At 42.5% G+C, this 17,549-nt stretch overlaps 1 protein-coding gene across 2 annotated transcripts; it reads right to left on the bottom strand.

Annotated features, from left to right (window-relative positions):
- Window positions 1-290: 290 nt before the first annotated feature.
- On the bottom strand, window positions 291-16,924 carry prpf8 (pre-mRNA processing factor 8). 2 transcript variants are annotated; one of them, XM_034605280.1, is made up of 43 exons: window positions 16,582-16,924; window positions 15,834-15,954; window positions 15,557-15,725; window positions 15,182-15,346; window positions 14,846-15,064; window positions 14,548-14,760; window positions 14,182-14,307; window positions 13,942-14,047; window positions 13,479-13,669; window positions 13,263-13,382; window positions 12,984-13,173; window positions 12,602-12,721; window positions 12,261-12,395; window positions 11,978-12,107; window positions 11,661-11,857; window positions 11,242-11,448; window positions 10,599-10,762; window positions 10,358-10,484; window positions 9,972-10,164; window positions 9,581-9,768; window positions 9,190-9,428; window positions 8,951-9,097; window positions 8,598-8,808; window positions 8,362-8,478; window positions 8,016-8,263; window positions 7,725-7,904; window positions 7,450-7,585; window positions 6,423-6,592; window positions 6,107-6,236; window positions 5,856-6,002; window positions 5,565-5,725; window positions 5,209-5,400; window positions 4,430-4,667; window positions 4,188-4,316; window positions 3,816-3,929; window positions 3,527-3,700; window positions 3,034-3,227; window positions 2,654-2,893; window positions 2,390-2,531; window positions 2,137-2,277; window positions 1,905-2,044; window positions 1,368-1,570; window positions 291-979 (listed from the first exon to the last, which is right to left on the bottom strand). In XM_034605280.1, the coding sequence occupies exons 2-43, from the start codon at window positions 15,940-15,942 to the stop codon at window positions 825-827; spliced, it is 7,017 nt and encodes a 2,338-aa protein (XP_034461171.1). In that variant the 5' UTR covers window positions 15,943-15,954; window positions 16,582-16,924; the 3' UTR covers window positions 291-824. The 2 variants fall into 2 exon arrangements, with proteins under 2 accessions (XP_034461171.1, XP_034461172.1); XM_034605281.1 differs by having other exon boundaries at window positions 16,590-16,764.
- Window positions 16,925-17,549: the final 625 nt, after the last annotated feature.

The raw sequence follows: 17,549 nt of genomic DNA on the forward strand, positions 1-17,549 counted from the left end.
AGTGTAAAAAGAAGTGTGCTTGAGCATGTCACTGAAACTAAACCAAGCTCAGTGAGTTACACCGTTGAACTCTGCTCTGACTGAAGAGGGAAGCAAGCCAAAACAGTTCCCCTGTACTGTCAAAACAAAACATCCACACTTCTCTTCGCATCACGAGTATTTGACATAGTAATTATTACAAGGGGGCCGGCTGGAGAAACTCCAGAGAATGTCCGGGGCAACTGACTCCGACATTTGCTTTCTCACAAATAGACCATCTGGAAAATATCAGGAGATTATCCAGAGTTCAGTGTGGGTCTGAAAGTAGCTTTATTACAGATAACATTAAAACATAGCAAATGTTTATAAAAAATTTGATTTTTATTTAAACCCAAGCTACAATGTCACAGGGTGTACAGTACAACATAGTAACTGGCAATGAAAATACAGCTTTCATTTCTCAAAAGAGCTGAGGGGAAGTAGAAGTCCTCCCCCTTTAAAGATGATGTCATTATCAAATATTACACTGAAAGTATTGTATGCTGAAAACTACACACAGATGCACATAGGGAGGAGCCACATGAATCAAAGACTTACTCAAAGAAGCCTTAACCAAAACAGGGAAGGGGACAGAGTGGGCAGCAAGAAAAAGAATAACATTTGTAGAAAAAAAAATAACAAAAAGATTAACAGGTTCCTAAAAATTCCTGAAGCCTTTTCATAAAAAAATTCCAACCATCACAGTTATACATGTTCGATAGAAATATTACAGCGGCTCTTCTGGACCGGCTCCACATGAGGCTGGCAGAGTTATCTACAAAATGTATCGAGAGCGACGGGTCGACTCAAGCATACATGTCCTCTCGGTCGGCGTTGTAGATCTCGCCCTCCTGCAGCGAGGCGAAGTTGAGGAAGTGCGAGGGCCGGTGGACTTCATGGTAGAACTCTTTGGGGTTGGCCAGCTGGAGATCGTACTTCATGTTGGGATCATGGCGCACACCTGTTGAAAGAATGGATATTTAGTGATCTATTCTGCTAATCCTGGTTTGAGCACTGCATGACGCAATTATGCCAGTCTAGCCTAAATAAGTCATGGTTATCTAATTTAAATAATATAATGTACATTAATGTGAGGAATGAAAAGACTATTTGCATTTCAGCATGATAGAGATTTTCAGCTGTGAACCAGTTGCAAAGTAAAATCAATCAAACTGAAACAGGGACACAGCGGAAACATCAATGCATGCCAACGATTTGTGTCACAAATGAACACAAGATGTAGCACTGAGGATATCACATATGACCTGGCAGTTTGACGCAAATTAATCATACAAATGAAATAGAACACAAAAGCTAATCTGAAAAAAATAAAAACTACGGCTACTGACCCATGAAGTTGTAGTTCCAGGAGACTTGTCCAGGCACCATGAAGAAGGCCAGGAAACGATCAGAGAGCAGCATCTGCACTCTCTCATAATGGGAGGGCAGGTAACCTTTAGGGTTGTTGCCCTTGTCTGTGTTCTGACGACCCCACTCGTAGCCGCTGGGTGTTAGCTTGTAGGCTGTGAGTGTGCACGAGCCGGGGGTGAAGCTGAAAACCAAAAATACATTTAATTACCAGTTCATTTCCTACATACTGCTTCTTTGTGACATTGTGATAGTTCTTAAGTCCAAAAACTCCATTATTTGTCTAATTCATCATAAACATCAAGCAGCTCAGTTAATAAACAATCATTTTTATCAAGAAATATTGCAAAAAGATGAATTTTTCTTTAACAATAGACTTCTAAAAACTTCTAAAAGCTTGACTTTTATGTCATACTGTACAATAACTGATAAAATGCAGAAAGTTTTTGGGATTTTACTCATTCCAGTCACATAAATCCTGCTTTTATAGACAGACAGCATCTTGTATTAAAACCTACCTGCAGGTTATGATGATGGTCTTTTCTCCATCCCATGAAGGGTTGTCAGCCATGACCTTAGCGTGGGTGGTGACGTCCTGCGGGGACAGCTGTGGTGACTCATTGGGCTGGGTGTGGATCCAGCCAAGGGGCTCCATTTCCTGTTTAAGAAAAGGAACGAAGTTAAAAAATTGAAAGGAAAAGAGTTGGTACAACTACTGAACATCAATTTCTCACACTACAGGTGTCTTACTTTAAGGTATTCATGGCCAGGCAGCTGGTTGGGCAGGTGGACAGTCTGGTGCGTCCCCCATTGTGGTACCATGACGATACAACGGATCTCCTTCACCTGGGGGTTGTCTGGTGGGCTGGTGCCGTACAGGTAACCTGCAATCTGGAACACAGATTCAGAACGTGTTGAACAATGACAGAAAGGGTTTCTTTAGTTTGCACACGCGCACATGATGAAGGGCCCTAGTGGAGAGATGCAGAAGCATCATTCATACCTGTGCTCGTAGATCTGAGATACAGATGAACTTCTTGAGGACGTTCTTGGGCAGGATGTAGGTGTAACCCGTCTCCTTGATGTCATCAGACGACACGTAGATGTGGTTGGTTCGGAGATGGAGGTTAGCAGCAGAAATAGCCCTGACAGGTGACAAACAAGGATCATTAAAGCCGAATGAGATGGAAACCAAAAGAGCTAAACTTATGATTGCCTTAATAACAGTTTAATTCAGCACACACAAACTTAAACACTGCCTGCATACCTCACTCTCCACTCAGTCTTGGACGAGAAGGTCTGCGTCTCGTAGTTCGAGGTGGTGGAGGTGATGATCTCGTCACCATGCTTGTTGACAGTGCGGGTCTGTGTGGCGGTGAGCTGCGACTGCTCTTTGGTCTGTTTCTCGATTTCAGCAATTTGCTGGCGCTGCTGTGACGGAGCAGAGATCTCCATACCCAGGATGATGTCACGAATCTCAGACTGCGTCAGCGATGCCACATTCACACTGGAGGGAGAAAGGAAGCATTAACTACTAAATGCAAGTCTGGTTTTATTCTGTTCTATCAAAGATATTTCACAATTACTATCCGAGCGACATTATGCCTTCATTTTAGCCGAAGAATTTCAATCCAAAACAATACTCACTTGTTCTTTTTGCCATAATCAGCCAGAATGAGGTCCTTGAGTTGCACCTCTACCTTGATCCACTCCTCATCAGTAAGTGTGGGCCAAATGTGGTGAGGCTCGGTAATCGTTGTCTTGTCAGGCTTGAGGATCACCTTGGCTCTGTCGTTGTTGACGTGGAGTGCTCTGAGAATCAGGATGAGTCGAGAGAAGGCCTAGAGATGGAGCAGACAACCAAACACAAACTGTTTACACAAGAGAATTAGTTGATGTCACCAAAGAAAAAGCACCCGAATGGGTGTGTTGGTAAATCCCCTTAGATCAGCTCAGGTTCGTTAGTACCCATCATTTATGCTGATAAATAAGCACAGACTCTTTCTAACTTCTCTTCTTCGTAATTTCCCAGTAGGATCAAATACAACAGAAGAACTTCAATACAGATGCACACATCTATATGAATTTGATAGAATCCATTAAATCCTGATGTGAATCTCTTGTGCGGAGTGAAACTCACTGTGTAAGATGAGATGGTCTTGAGCCAGTCGTCGTAGAGGTTGAACAGCACCATCTGAGGCTCTGTAGCCTTCAGGATCAGGTCTCCAAACTTCTCCACCTTCAGACAGGCCTGGAAAGGCAGCTGCAACTCAGAGCCCTTGATCACAATGTTGGGGAAATCAAGCAAGTGGACCTGCACAGAGAAAACAATGGTATTAGGACAGGAAGGCACAGTATGTATCCATCAAACAAAAAGATGATACATCAAGGCTTCAAAACGATTTTCACAGTTCTTAGCGCGACCTCACCTCCAGAGGGTCCAACATGCCCTTCCTGGTGACAATGATCTGTTTTGGCTGTTCTTCTACAGGGAGGGAGCGAATCAGGGCAGCCACTTCTTCAGCTGTCTTCCATTTCGCCAACTACAGAGAAAGAATTGACAACTTTAGTGTATGTGACATATACCCAAAAGGGTAGAAAAGGTGTTAAAGTGCAAGGGTAATGTATTTGAGGACTATTTTGTTAAGAACATTTTAAAATTCAGCATTACTTCATCCCAGTACATGTATTGTACTGTATATGTACTGTAACAAAGAACAGGACTAAACAAATAAACCAAAACCCAAACTGACCATAGTAAGAGTTCGTAAAAGTTCAAGTTAGTAGTGGTAAAGTTGTACCTGTCCCAGACGTTTCTGTCCAGCCCACACAGATGTGTGAATGATCTTGAGGAAGAGCTGACCAGTCCTGGGGTTGAAGATGAAAATGGCTCCATTGATGGGCTTCGTGGTCAAGTTACCCTCAAATGTCTGTCGTCATTCACAAGGAAAACATGTTTGTCATTTTTATATTCCTACACAAAAGCAATATATTTATTTTGAATTGATTATAATAAAAAAAGTTTCAGTGAGTCAGCCCTCACCTTGTGGATGGTGACTCTGTAGACATTGGTGTCATCCACAAACCAGATGATCTGGTTGGAGAAGAGTTCACCGTAGTTCTGTGAGGACAGGTAGGGCTCAGTGGGCTCTGAAGAGTACAGCTGCAAACCTTTGCGGATGCGCTCCCTGAGCACATACAGGGCGGGGTTGGCCTTCATGATCTTAGCCATGGCCTGCTGGATCAGAGGCTTGCTTCCCGGGAACCAGTTACCATAGGCACTACAGAGGGAGAACAAATTAAATACCCAACCATGCCGTTTGAGCTCATGTGCGTTGACAGTTTTGTTCATATACAACAACTTAGTACGTTAGTGTGAAAACTTTACAGGCAGCTGCAGAACATTTGTGAACATGAACAAGTGGATGCTAATATCTAGGAGATGGTGCCAAGCATTTGTCTGTCAGTTTTCTAGTTATTTTTAGACACCTTAAATCCACAAGGATTTACTTTAATAACAAAATAAAATGACTGAGTTGCCTTTTTAAAAACATAATAATGCAACTATGGAGTATATAATAGGTTTAGTGACTTAAATAAAAAAATATGTGAATGTAAGGAGAAGAAAATAGAGATCGAAATGTCACTCTGACCCAAATCAGATTATGTTGATTGTGTAACATATTTTCCATATATTTGCACCTACAAAATAATGGACAATCAGGCAAAAGCTAATCTATAATAATAGCATTGATTATTATGTTATTCATCTAATATTGCCATCATAACTGGTCACATAGCTGTGCTTTAAACAATCCTTACCTGTGGAGGTTGTAGGCCAAGTCGATAGCAATGAGCACCCCAGTGGGGGAGGGGTAGATACTCATGTTGTCAGTGGTGTAGTCCAGGAACTTTGCCCTGGCGTAGCGCTCGATGTCATGTGAGTCGTAGTCACCCCAGCGGAGCTGAATGTCAATCCAGTACTTCTGCGTGGTGGTGCTGTCCATCACGTCTCTGTAGAAGGAGATGAACAATTTTATTCATACAAAAAAAGATAATGGCCTTTAACTGAGCACAGCTCATGTAAAAGGTCTTCCTTGTTCTGGGGAAAGTTCTCAGAATTCTCAAACTTTTTTTCTGTCGGTATCATAATGTGAATATTGCTCCAGAAATCATACTTGGAGTCAGCGAGCAGAGACGGTCGAGAGACATTCCACTTGTATGATGCAAAGAGGAGGATGTCTGCACAAGACGAGTTCATTTTGTACGACTTCCTGGGGTGAATGGTCTCCTTCTGTACAGTCTCAATCTCCAGAGCATCCAGTTCCTGGTCAAACACCTGTAAAACAAAAATTCATAGCAGTTACTCACATTGAGTTTGATTTGCATGATTTTAACATATTGACTGAGTTTGTCAGGATGCAGAAAGAAAAAAATTCTGATTAACAGATTTAAAGTACAGAACGTACCTGACAAAGATCCATAACAACGCTCTCATGAATCTTTTGCCACAAGTGAGCCCTGAAGATCTGAATGAGGGAGATCTTCAGTGTGGGGATCTTTCCGTGCATGAAGATTCCAGTCAGGTCAAGTTGCACCTGGAAACCCACGTACACCTAGAAACAAAAAAGAGGGTTAAAACAGTTAGCCAGTGCAGGAAGTGTGAACCACAACAGTTAAATTACATGACCTGGTAAGAGATTCATTAACTTGTACTAACATTGGCTCGGTTGATGGTGGGTGACCACCACAGTGTGAATCGACGGTTGGGGATTTGATTAAGACCAGACCTCTGAGCATTGGTCAGCTTCTTCCATTTCATAGACTCCTCAAAGCCACTGGCCTTCTCCCTAAAGTCCAGAAACAAAGTTGTAGTTGTTTTAATTAATTTAATCTCATGTGAAAGAAATCAGGTCCTTTGCATGTACACAATCAGAGGGGAATAGAAAAACAAGGTAATGCAATGGTTGTGTAGTGCAACAGTCCTCATTTCCTAAAATGCATTAAAAGCATTTTTAATGTTTAAGTGCACTCACCAGAAGAGACCCTCCCATGTGGGGAAGTAAGTGCCTTTGAAGAGCGTGTGTTCCAGGATGCCCTCCACACCACCCAGAGCCTGGATCATGTCTGTGCGGTAGTTGTTCAGGTTCCACAGTTTGCCATCGTGTCTCTGATGAGTCCACCAGAATGGATTCTGCTTCAGAACCTGCACTCAGACAAGACGGGAAAGAGATCAATATCCACATTTAGAGCAAAATGTTAAATATAATTTTTTTGACCATCCTCACACATTACATCCGTACACCATTAGGAGAATAGTGCATGTCTAATTCAAAACATCCTCCCTTCTTTCCCAGCAATACCCAAGGTCAGGTTATAGATAAAGGGCCAACTAGCAGTACATTGTAGTGTCTACGCTCGTGGACTTTCACATATAATTCAGATGCCCCAGACAGAGAGGTTCCGACTCTTTTGCATATTACACCAGTGACAAGATGTAAGGACACAACGTGATTTAGGAATGCTTTCTTTAGACTTAACTATCCAATAGGATGCATACACCTACATGTAACAGAGTGACAGCAATTCATGGATGTGCTGTTGGAATGGGTGACGCAAGTAGAGGAAGATATATGGGGATGCTGTGGGAAACATCTTCACTTGGAGGTGACAATTGCTCATGTTACTCTTTGGCATTTGTATATTGTTTCACCTTCTGGTCTCCTTGATGCATCAAGTCTACATTAAACTCTTCTGCATAAGACAGCAGCTAATGCCCGAGTTCTCCTTTCACCAGATTGCAGAAAACTCCCATAACAATATTGACAGTACATTTCTGTATTTTAGCATTAACAACTGTGATCATTTTGGTCTGGTATTGTTTGTATCGAAGTCAAAACAACTGATGCCTTGTATGTTAAGATTCAGGTAAAACTTAACATTGTTTCGTCCTGTAAAGAGAGGCTTTATCGTTTTAGTTTTCTTGGATTAATGCATCTTTAAATAATTCAGTTATCGCAGTTAAGTGGTACCCATCAACACACCAGGGGGTCTCCATCATACCTGGTACTGTTTGAAATCCGTCCTGACTCTCCAGCCTTTGTCATAAGCCAGTGTGTGTCTGTCCTTCTGGAAAAGGGTGTTGATACGGGGGATTCCCCTGTCCCACGAGTCCTCCAAATCCTCAAGGGTCAGACGCCTGAAATACAAAAACACAGCCATTTATTTCATCTAGTTTCAGCTCTCTTTTTTTATACACAAATACTTCTCAGTGTAGAACAGAGGATCAATCAATCCTCGCTATTCAACTTTAAGAAGCTGACAATTAAAAGCCTCACCTGTTCTGGGCGATGGCCTCCTGTCTCTTGAGTGCGTACTCAGCCCAGACCCTCTGAGAGTCGATGAACTCACTCTCCCATGGCTGAATGTAACGATACAAGTTAGGAATCAGCTGGTCCTCTTCATGACTCATTCCAGACCGGAAGTGAGTGATGCCCACATCTGTCTGCTTGGACCACCTGGGGCAGAGAAATAAAAACAACGATCCAGTTGGATTTGGCACCAGGACTTAATATATTCACAAGAAATCTACCTACGAGGGAAAAAAATATATCAGTATGCTGCCTTACCGTAGGTCTGACTGTGGGATGAGCACATGGCCCATAGACAGCATGCCAAGGCCACCCAGCTCTTTGGGAGTGTAGAAGACTACAGGGGGAAAGCGACTAGGCATTTTGGAGTTCAGACCGATCTTGATACGTGTCTGGATCTTGTTCTCACACTTCACCAGCAGGTCTAGAAGCTCCTGGGTGTTGACCACAGCCTCACGGAAGTATGTCATCAAGCCGATCAGAGCCGTGTTCCATTTGTTCACAATCTGAGGGTAAAAACGACATGCTGAAATAGTCTTTTTCCTTACGATTGCTTTTTTTGATTTATCCACTGGAGCTTTTGGGGATAAAGTTGTTTGCTGACCTTTGTGAATGTGGTGGATCCAGAGGCCATCAGGATCTGACGCACTCTGTTGTGGAAGCGCTGCATTGATTCATCATCCACACGCAGGAAACATTGTGCAGTCCTCTCTTTAGTTACCTACACATGAACAAACAGAGAGAATGTGGTTGTCACCATTTGAAAAAATGAAGCAGTAATGTTTTTTTTTTTTTAGAGATGCCAGTGTCAATTTCTTATTTTGGGCTTTATTTCCTCACCTCATTCTGCAGGTTCCACACACCATCCTTGTGAGTAAACTCTTCGTAGCTGGTGCGGCACTTGGGGAGAATGCGACACTCAAAACCACACATGTTGAAGAGCAAGTTGGGGTTGTCTTTGCTGTAGACCGACACAAAGCTGTTTTCCCATTGGATAGTGGTCACAGACCTGGGCAGACGATTTTTGATGTCCCAGAACACTGCACGTCCACTGAGGAAAATAAGATAAGAAAGGTTACAGCCATTTGTCTCAAACTCTAAATGCAATCTGTTGTGCATAATGTTCAACACTAAGCTTTAACATTACAATAAAAGTAATCGTTTATTAGTCACAGTCTTGAGGTGTAACTCACAGGTTGACATCGTGCTTCATCAGTCTCATGCGAGCATCACGGGGCCAGCACTTCTTGTTGTTGTAACCAACGATGTTCTCATTGTTGGGGTCTGGATGCTCCGTCAGATACCTCTGAATCAGATCCCTTGCCTCGTCAGCAGAGAACCTGGAAGAGGTTTTTTAAAAACTTATTCTCAACATTTTGGCAGAAAAAACCAGACCAGTAAGAAAGGGCTGTCTTTAGTGATTCAATCCCACCTGAAGAATATGTGGATGCGGTCAATATAGCGGCAGTAAAGCCTTATTGGGTGGGCACTTTCTGTAGCCGTGTCCTGGAAACTGAGGAAGTCGTTTGGCATCTGAGGTGGGCCGGCCATCTCACTGGCACGGTGCAAGCCCAGCACCAGCAGATCCATCACCAAGCCATAGTACTGTACAATGAATGAGGCAAACTGGAGCCCTCTGATGATGCCATAGGAGTTGGTGTGGTTCATGTCCTAGACAGAGAAAAGACAGGAGACAATGTGCAAAAAATATTCCTTATCAAACAGCCATAAAAGAACATCTTAAATGCATCAAAATGGGAAATATAATGTAATGTATAAATTCTATTAAGTCTAGATAATGAGCTATACATGACCTATTTTACCTTGTAGTTGATGACCACGTTGTTCTTGGCTGTCATGTAATCAGCGATGTTGTGGTCGACAATAAGACGCAGCAGCCTGTTGAGCAATGTCAGATCAATCTTCTCATACATCTTCTCATAGCGAGACTCCAGCATCACGTTGCACTCTCCCTCAGCAGTCTCCCAAACATCCTGTAAGTTGTTGATGCCTGAGGACAAGAAACAAAAAGCCCTTAGACAAAGGTTGACAGTCGTTCATGTTAACAGTGGGATTGTCCAACCTGGAGCCCCTGTTATTAACAAATCAGTTCCCTGCCACTTAAATCCAGAAGAAAATATTACACAATCAGATGATCAAACATCATACAATAACCCTCTATTATTGGTTCTTTTCTAACATGACAAGCCTGACCTTGGCACCACTTGTAGACAAGCAGTGGCGGTGGTTCGGTGTCAGCAGGTTTGATCCAGGGTGGAAACAGGCGTCTTTTATCAGCCTCATACCACAGGTATTGGTCCAAGTAAGCATCTGTGATCTTTTCCAGGGGCTCCACATCGTACACGGGCACCAGGTGGCTGTACAAGTCCATGAACTCGATACCCACCTAAAAAAGACAAAAACATTCAGACACTGGAAAAAAGCATGATGGGTAACAAACTATGCTGATGAAATAGCTGAAACTCCAGGCAACAAAACATTTCCAATTCCATATAGTGTTTGAAAGCAGAAGCTTCACCATTCTATATTCCGAGAGTGTAAATAAAAAAATAAAAGTATCTGTTCGTGTTGGTCCTGACCTCTTTGAAGGCTCTCTGTGTGAGCAGGTGACGTTTGATCCTGGACAAAGCCTCGTGGGGATTATCGTAGGCCTGTTCTATCAACCCCAGCTCCTCCCTCTGACTCTGGTTCAGACGAGACTTCACACTAGGAGACAGAGATAAAATGAATAATATAGAATATATATTCTGACACAGGTATGTGGCCTGGTTTGGCTGAAATTTTGCTGATAAAGTTGGTCATGTTGCGAAGCATGTTTACCTGTATGCTTCTTTGAGCCTCTCCAATGCCAGGATGAGCAGCTTGGTGTCATGTTTGTAGGACAGAGGAGGGAAGGGGATGGGTGAGAACCGCCGACTCTCCAGCCAGTGAACGGTGGTGGTGTAAATGGCCACTGCCTCTTCAGCTGTGATGTAGGGACCATCCTGTAAGTAGAACATGTAAACGTCAATTAAAAATATGGCAAAATGTGAAAAAAACAAGGTAGCTTAGATAGTATAACAGTATTTGTGTATCAAGTTAGTAGAAAATATAGATGAGAACAGGTTACTGATGACAAAATGTAAACGTTCAAACATTAGAATCAGGGTATACATTTACAGAGCCAATATCTGAATGGTGAAGAAAAAAACTGCAGCTGCAGCCAAAGAGAAATAAAATAGCCACCATTCATTTTAATATTCCTCTAGTTCTTACGCACAGGCAAGCAGACCAATGCAAGTGCGCCTTTGTAAGAGGATTCATTCAAAACTTGGACTGGGAATTTGATATGAACTAAATATATTTACTGTACTAGCAAATGTAGGCATGGGAAATTTCTTTAAGGTTCAGAAAAAGCAAAGAAATACAATGAATGGATTCATATATTTGTACATGTACACGTGAATGAAGGATTCTGTCTGACCTTCAGGTAGTTGTGCTGTCTCTCCTGCTCAGCTTTCAGGTACAGACGAGTCAGTCTTCCCAGGTTCTTCTTACACACGGTCTTGTCCACAGTGGCTCCGCGACGGATTCGCTCACGGTTGTAGTGGGCCGTGTTGGTCCACCAATCAGCTTTGGCCTTCACATAGCGCAGGATCATGTTCTCAATTGGAGTGGGGAGGCCTGGCACCTGAAATGATGGGAAGAAAGAATGAATATTCAGTGTTTCATTCTTACTCAACAGATCAAAATAAAGTGCTGAAAGCTTTAGGTGACATTTCACTTGAAGCACTTGACTCAAACGCTTCAGGTGCTTGAGAAACTGCAGAGTAACATAAATCCTATGATCAAATGTCCCCTTTAACATACAGTACAGTGAGGTCATCTCTGTGATGCACTGACCTTCCAAGGGATGTTGGCCTTCCAGCACCTCCAGGACTCACTAAGGTGCTGAAGGATGGTCCTGGCTTTGTTCTGTTTGATACCCTCAGGCATCATGTCCAGGATGTCATGCATCACTGCAGCGCGTAGCTCGAGGTCAAAGTGAGACTCCACACGCTGTTTGGTCACTGTCTTGGCCACACCCTTTGAGTGACGTCCTGGGATAATTGAAAAAAGCTGCTGTTTAAACTGGTACAGTTTCTTCCAACCAATACCTCCGAGTGTGTGCATCACACCACTTGTTGCTCAAATAAATAAAAGGAAATATGTATATGTACCTTCAAACTGCCTGGCAAGCAGATTCCCCAGCCACCTCTCCAACAGTGGAGTGATGCCCCTCATAAAGAACAGCCACACTCTCCAGCCGGGAGCCCAGAAGCCACAACCTGGACCCTTGCCCACAGGACCCTGATCAAAGAAACACACACAGAGGAACCCAAACTTGAATTCAGACTTTAGGTTTATGAAGTGTGTGATTCTGCATCTTTTCTAGAGGTGCTGAATGTATGATCTTTAATCCTTAGACAGTGGGAAGATCAACATCATAGTAAGTGTACTTACAGTGTTGAACCGATAGTAGATGAGATGCTTCAGGTCTTTGCACATCCGAATCTGTCTCATCAACTTGTACTTGTAGCGGTACATGCCTGTCAGCTGACCAACGTGAGCGAAGATGTACTGAATTCCATCAGACAACTACAATATAGAGAGAAGTGTGTTAGATTGACCAAGTGTGAACTGACTGTAAAATAACCAAAACCATGTCCAAATAACATTAAAATGGCACCACTTGACCTGTCAGTGAGGTTGCTTCCAGAAGAAAAAGCAAATATAGTAGGCCAGTGTAGTTAGCCTTTAAATTAGATGGTATGTGCCGTGTAAACACCATAGCCAGAACCAACCTGGAAAGCATCAACATTTCCCAGTCTGTACTGCACGTGGCTGTCCACCACCAGCTTGCTGAGACGCAGCACCTCTCTGCACAGATGGAAGGCATTGCCGAATCTGGACTTCTTACGTTCCTGTGGGACACAAAAATAAGAACAAATTGGTCAGTTAATACTGCAACTGTTGGTTGTTTCTTGTTTGACATTGTTAAAACAAAAATGTGACACTAAAGCAAATAAAAATTGTAGCTTTGCAGAAAGGATGGAATGACAAAACAGAAACATCTTTTTATACATAATACCTCCCACAATGGGAAAAATAATGGATTCTGCTAAACTCTTTCAGCTTAACATGAAATCACTTCATACTGGGACCAAGAGATGGATGTACTTGTACCTTTGTTGTGAGTGTCTTGACAGGCTTCAGGTTGAAGTTGTAGTCGAGATGCAGGTAGTTGAGGTTCTTGCGGTGGATAAGCAGATTGAGCATGTTGTAACCCTGTCTGCAAACCTGCAGGCCCACCTCCACCCAGTCCAACTTGGTGGACTGAAAGAACTTGGTGGCCTTGAAGGAGCGGAACAGATACCTGAAGACAATGGAGGGAAAATGTTAACAGGTAATACCAAAAAAAGGATTTGAGTTAAAAAAAAAAAAAAAGTGGCTAATGATGTTCACCTCTTCTTCTGGGCCTTGGGTGGTCTGTGCTTCAGAGCATTGAGCACATAGTACTTGAGCAGTTTCTGGTATGATACACGCACTTTCACTGGCTGTCCTGCAGGACAGTGCTCACGGTACCTGTAAAAACACCCACGATAAAGCACTTTTAGAAAATCACCATTTAACAACTCGATAAGACACGATCTTGATCCAACATGTTTATCAATATCTCACCAGTTCTTGATCAGGGGGATGTCAATGGCACGTCTTGTGCGGCCAGATCGGAGGTTGAAGGGTCTTGGCGCCCACAGCAGAGCAATGCCATTAGCTGTGTTGTCTGTATAGAGTGGGGTCTCTTTGAGGAAGGGCTCCGCATATTCAGGAAGCTCAAATTCCTCATCATCATCAGGCAGAGGCTCCTGGCTCTGAGTGGGTAAAACAAGAAAGACAATTTTGAGTATCTCAAATTAACCAAAATAAAAGCAATATCTGAGTGGTGAAAGGCCAGCTGCATCTGCAGCCAGAAATAAAAGTCACCATTCATTTTAATATTCCTCTAGTTCTTACGCACAGACAAGCATACCAATGTAAGTGCGCCTTTGTAAGAGGATGTCTATCAAACTTTGCTTGTGTTTTTTATTTTAATTATATTAAACTTTTCCCAGCTGCCAATAAGTGGATTATCAGTCACACTTACCTTGACAGAATGTCTGTGTGAAATGGGGTTGATCAGCGGGTCAAAGTAGAACGCTGGCAGATCTGGGTCCTCTGTCTTGATAAACACCACATTTGGTGTGTGATACCTTCAGAGGTAAGGTCACAAGTATCAGGATAAGCAAGTTCAGGGGAGTTCCAAATACATTATATCCAAACTATTTTGCTGTAATGTATTTTAATTACTTTTCTATTTCAGTTCAAAATTTAAGCAATTTCTTACCAGGTAAGGTGGACATGGTGTGGCAAGTTGTTGTACAAGTAGGGAAAAGCGATTTTGTACTCTGTCCTGATGGGCTGTCGGATGATGATTTTGTTGATATCATTGAACTCATTCCAGTCTTCGTCTCTGTGGGAGAAACAAGGGGGATCAGCTATGGCAAAAATCATTTAGCATCTGTTCTTACCTTACATTTGAGATAAAGCAACATAGGTATTTAAATAGATGAAAGATACCATGAAAATTGAAGACAAAGTTAAACAATTTTATGTTGACATCCATGAGGATAAAAGTGGCCTCCAACATTCATAACAATGAACAGCATAAAGTGTATAGCTCTGTCATTTATTGAAAGCAGGGTGTGCTTACTGGAGGTTGATGTCCCGCACCAGTGGCTCAAACTTTGGTCCCCCAGGGATGGCCATATTTAAGGCCTTAGAAGTGAAAAAGGCCTTGAGGTCAAAGAGATAAAAGTAGTTGAAATCCACCAGATCTGTCAGCAGCTGATTAGCCAGACGGTACAACGTGGACATCATGGGCAGTGTGAACTGCCAGCGACGGTAGGTGGTGCCATTCACAAACCTGAGGACACAAATGTATTATTTTTTCATTCTACCAGCAACACATCAGTTTGTAAAACTTAACATGTCTGACGTGGTGAGCTTACTTGGCAGTGTCTTTGAGGGGCTGGTGCTCATAGAACCACTCAGCAACTGGACCGTCCTCCTCATTATCCAGCTCCATCTGGATGGCCTCCAGTGGCTCCACATCAAGGATGTTGTCAGCGTAGTCCAGCGGCGGCTCCTCATCATCAAATGGAGGGAAACGCATCCGCTTGAAGTGCCGACGATCACGCTTCTCACGACGCATCATGATCCACATGGTGCTACGAGGAGGATAAGTAATGACTTCAAAATACAAAAAAATACACACGTATGTATTTCGCTGATGTGCTATGGAACATTGAGTTCTTAGGATCATTCCACAACACACTATCACTTACCCCCACTGGGCAATGAAAACCGGCTCTATGACCCAGGGTATTTCATTCACAAAGGAAATAGCTCCAGTGATGTGGTAGAGAACAGGCACATCTCTGATCTGTTCCCAAGGCATGGGCATGTTTTCAAGCAGTTTCAGAACTGCGTGGGGCATGTACTTGAGGGCACTGTTCAACAAAAAGAAAAAGATACAGGATGAGCTATGGGAGGAGTGGTGGATTCCATCTACCAATGAGCCAACATAAACCAAAATTCTGTGAATTAAGGCGACATATACACTTAATTTTGTACTTGGACATCTAGAGAGGTTACTCTGCAAAGAAAAAATTCAGTGACTTTAAACTAGACTTATTTTTGGTTTTATTATTCATTTTTACCCAAGGTAGACCCTCTTGTCATGGCGAAACTTTCTATTGGTCATGTCTCCATGGTCCCTGATGATCTTGCGGACATGCTCAGGTGGCATGTCTTCCTTCTGAGCATCCACAAATCCAAACTTTCTCTTTTCTGAGTAGCGCTTTGCCTGCAACTGCTGCCATTTTCTTGCTGCGGAGGACATTTAACACATTATAACAACATCACACACATCAATGCATGCTAATACAATTGAGCATACAACCATAAATGTGCTATATTTAGAGGAAAAAGACATACCTTTCTCTTGTAGTTTCTCCTCAGACATGTAGTCTGGCACTGGCACAGGAGGGGGTACGCCTGGTGGCATCGCTGGAGGGACCCCTCTGTAGGGGAAGGTAGCCGCCATGGTGCCTCAACACTGAGAACAAAAACACGCACGAAATAACGTTAAAAACTAACCAGTTTTACGATATTAGTTAAGTGTCTGTGTGTAATCGTCAAACTAAGGAGAGGATAATAAAATACAAATGTGTGTTTTTTTAAACAAATAGGTCAAACACTGTGTAAAACATTGGCACAATGAATCCTCCGTCCGGCTCCATTACCTAATACTCGTTTTTTCATACTAACACATAATATACAAACTCAGCGAAGTGAGTGAAAAGGTTGTAATAAATCCAATTTGATGATTCGACAGACACTGGTACTCGTCTACTGGCACCATGGAAAACATCAACCAGGCCAAGTAAACTCTTAGTCAACTGGTTTAAAATATGGCTACGCGAACAGCGGATACAGAAGCGTGAAACAATTCTGTATCACCAGTTCATTTATCTATCATTGAATGAATATAAAAGTGAAAACTATCACAAATGGATGAGTTTCAGCGAGTCACATCGGAGTTTTAGTGAATAGTAAGCGACGTTTACAGTCTGAATGTTGAGATGGCCCAGCGTGGAGGAAGCGGTAAGCTAGCTAACTGCTAAGATTAGCACAGCGGCTAACAACTGCATGTTAGGGGGGAAACAAAGAAAAGGTCACACACCTCGCTACCTTCACTCTAGCAGTAATTTCCTGAAGTTGACGACGATCTTATTCGACACACGATCGGCTACCACCACATTTCTCTTTCCTTCAGGGCTGTGCGGTCTTTCTGCGATCCACCGTTGTGTTGACTTGTCTTCTTGCGGAGGCGCGACGAACAACGGCGGCCACACGATGGTCGCACTTTAGCGGAATTCACAAACGACAGTTACGCCAGATGCACGTATTTGTTACCGATAACAACCATACCCTAGTGGGTTTACGTGGGAAAGTACGCAAGCGTAAGGCGAGCGTAGTTTGGCAAATGCCCGGATGATCGAGTTTCCGGTGCACTACTGCCGCCTGCAGTGTTGGGGTGATCTTACTGTTTTACAATACATTGCAGGTTCAATTCTCCATGGTTGAACAATGATGTGGTAATATTACATGAATAAAGAAGTGTTTTGACAATTAAAATTGAATACAATTTTCAATAATTTCCTTCAAAAATAATGTCTGGGTTTAATTATACTTCATAATACCCTATTTATACATGTGAACCACCACCGTCATCAATACTATTGTTGCTTTGTGACCATTGAAACTTGTTTTTTTTTGTTGTTGTTATTTTAATGTTAAGGGGAAAAGAAGCTCAAGGTGCAATTTTGTCATAATATTGCAAGAAAAAAATCATTACAATTTTCAATACTTTCCTTCAGTGAAAATGTCCGGGTTTCATATACTCTTTCTTCCTTGATGGTGAGTAAACTCCCTGCTCTTTCATCCTTCTCTCCAAATAAGACATTTTGAGAGTGATATGCGAAGATCACACGAATAAAGTAGTGTTTTGAATATCAAAAGTCATTTGAATGGTCGCTCTCTTCCTTCATTGGTGATGTGTGTGTTCCATATCCTTTTTTTCTTTGATTGTAAATCTTTCGTGCTCTTTCCAAAATGTGTCTCCTCTGAAGCAGCAGCAACGGCACCCTC

The sequence above is a fragment of the Hippoglossus hippoglossus genome, chromosome 13 (genome assembly GCF_009819705.1).
Source record: "Hippoglossus hippoglossus isolate fHipHip1 chromosome 13, fHipHip1.pri, whole genome shotgun sequence".
NCBI classification, from domain to species: Eukaryota; Metazoa; Chordata; class Actinopteri; order Pleuronectiformes; family Pleuronectidae; genus Hippoglossus; species Hippoglossus hippoglossus.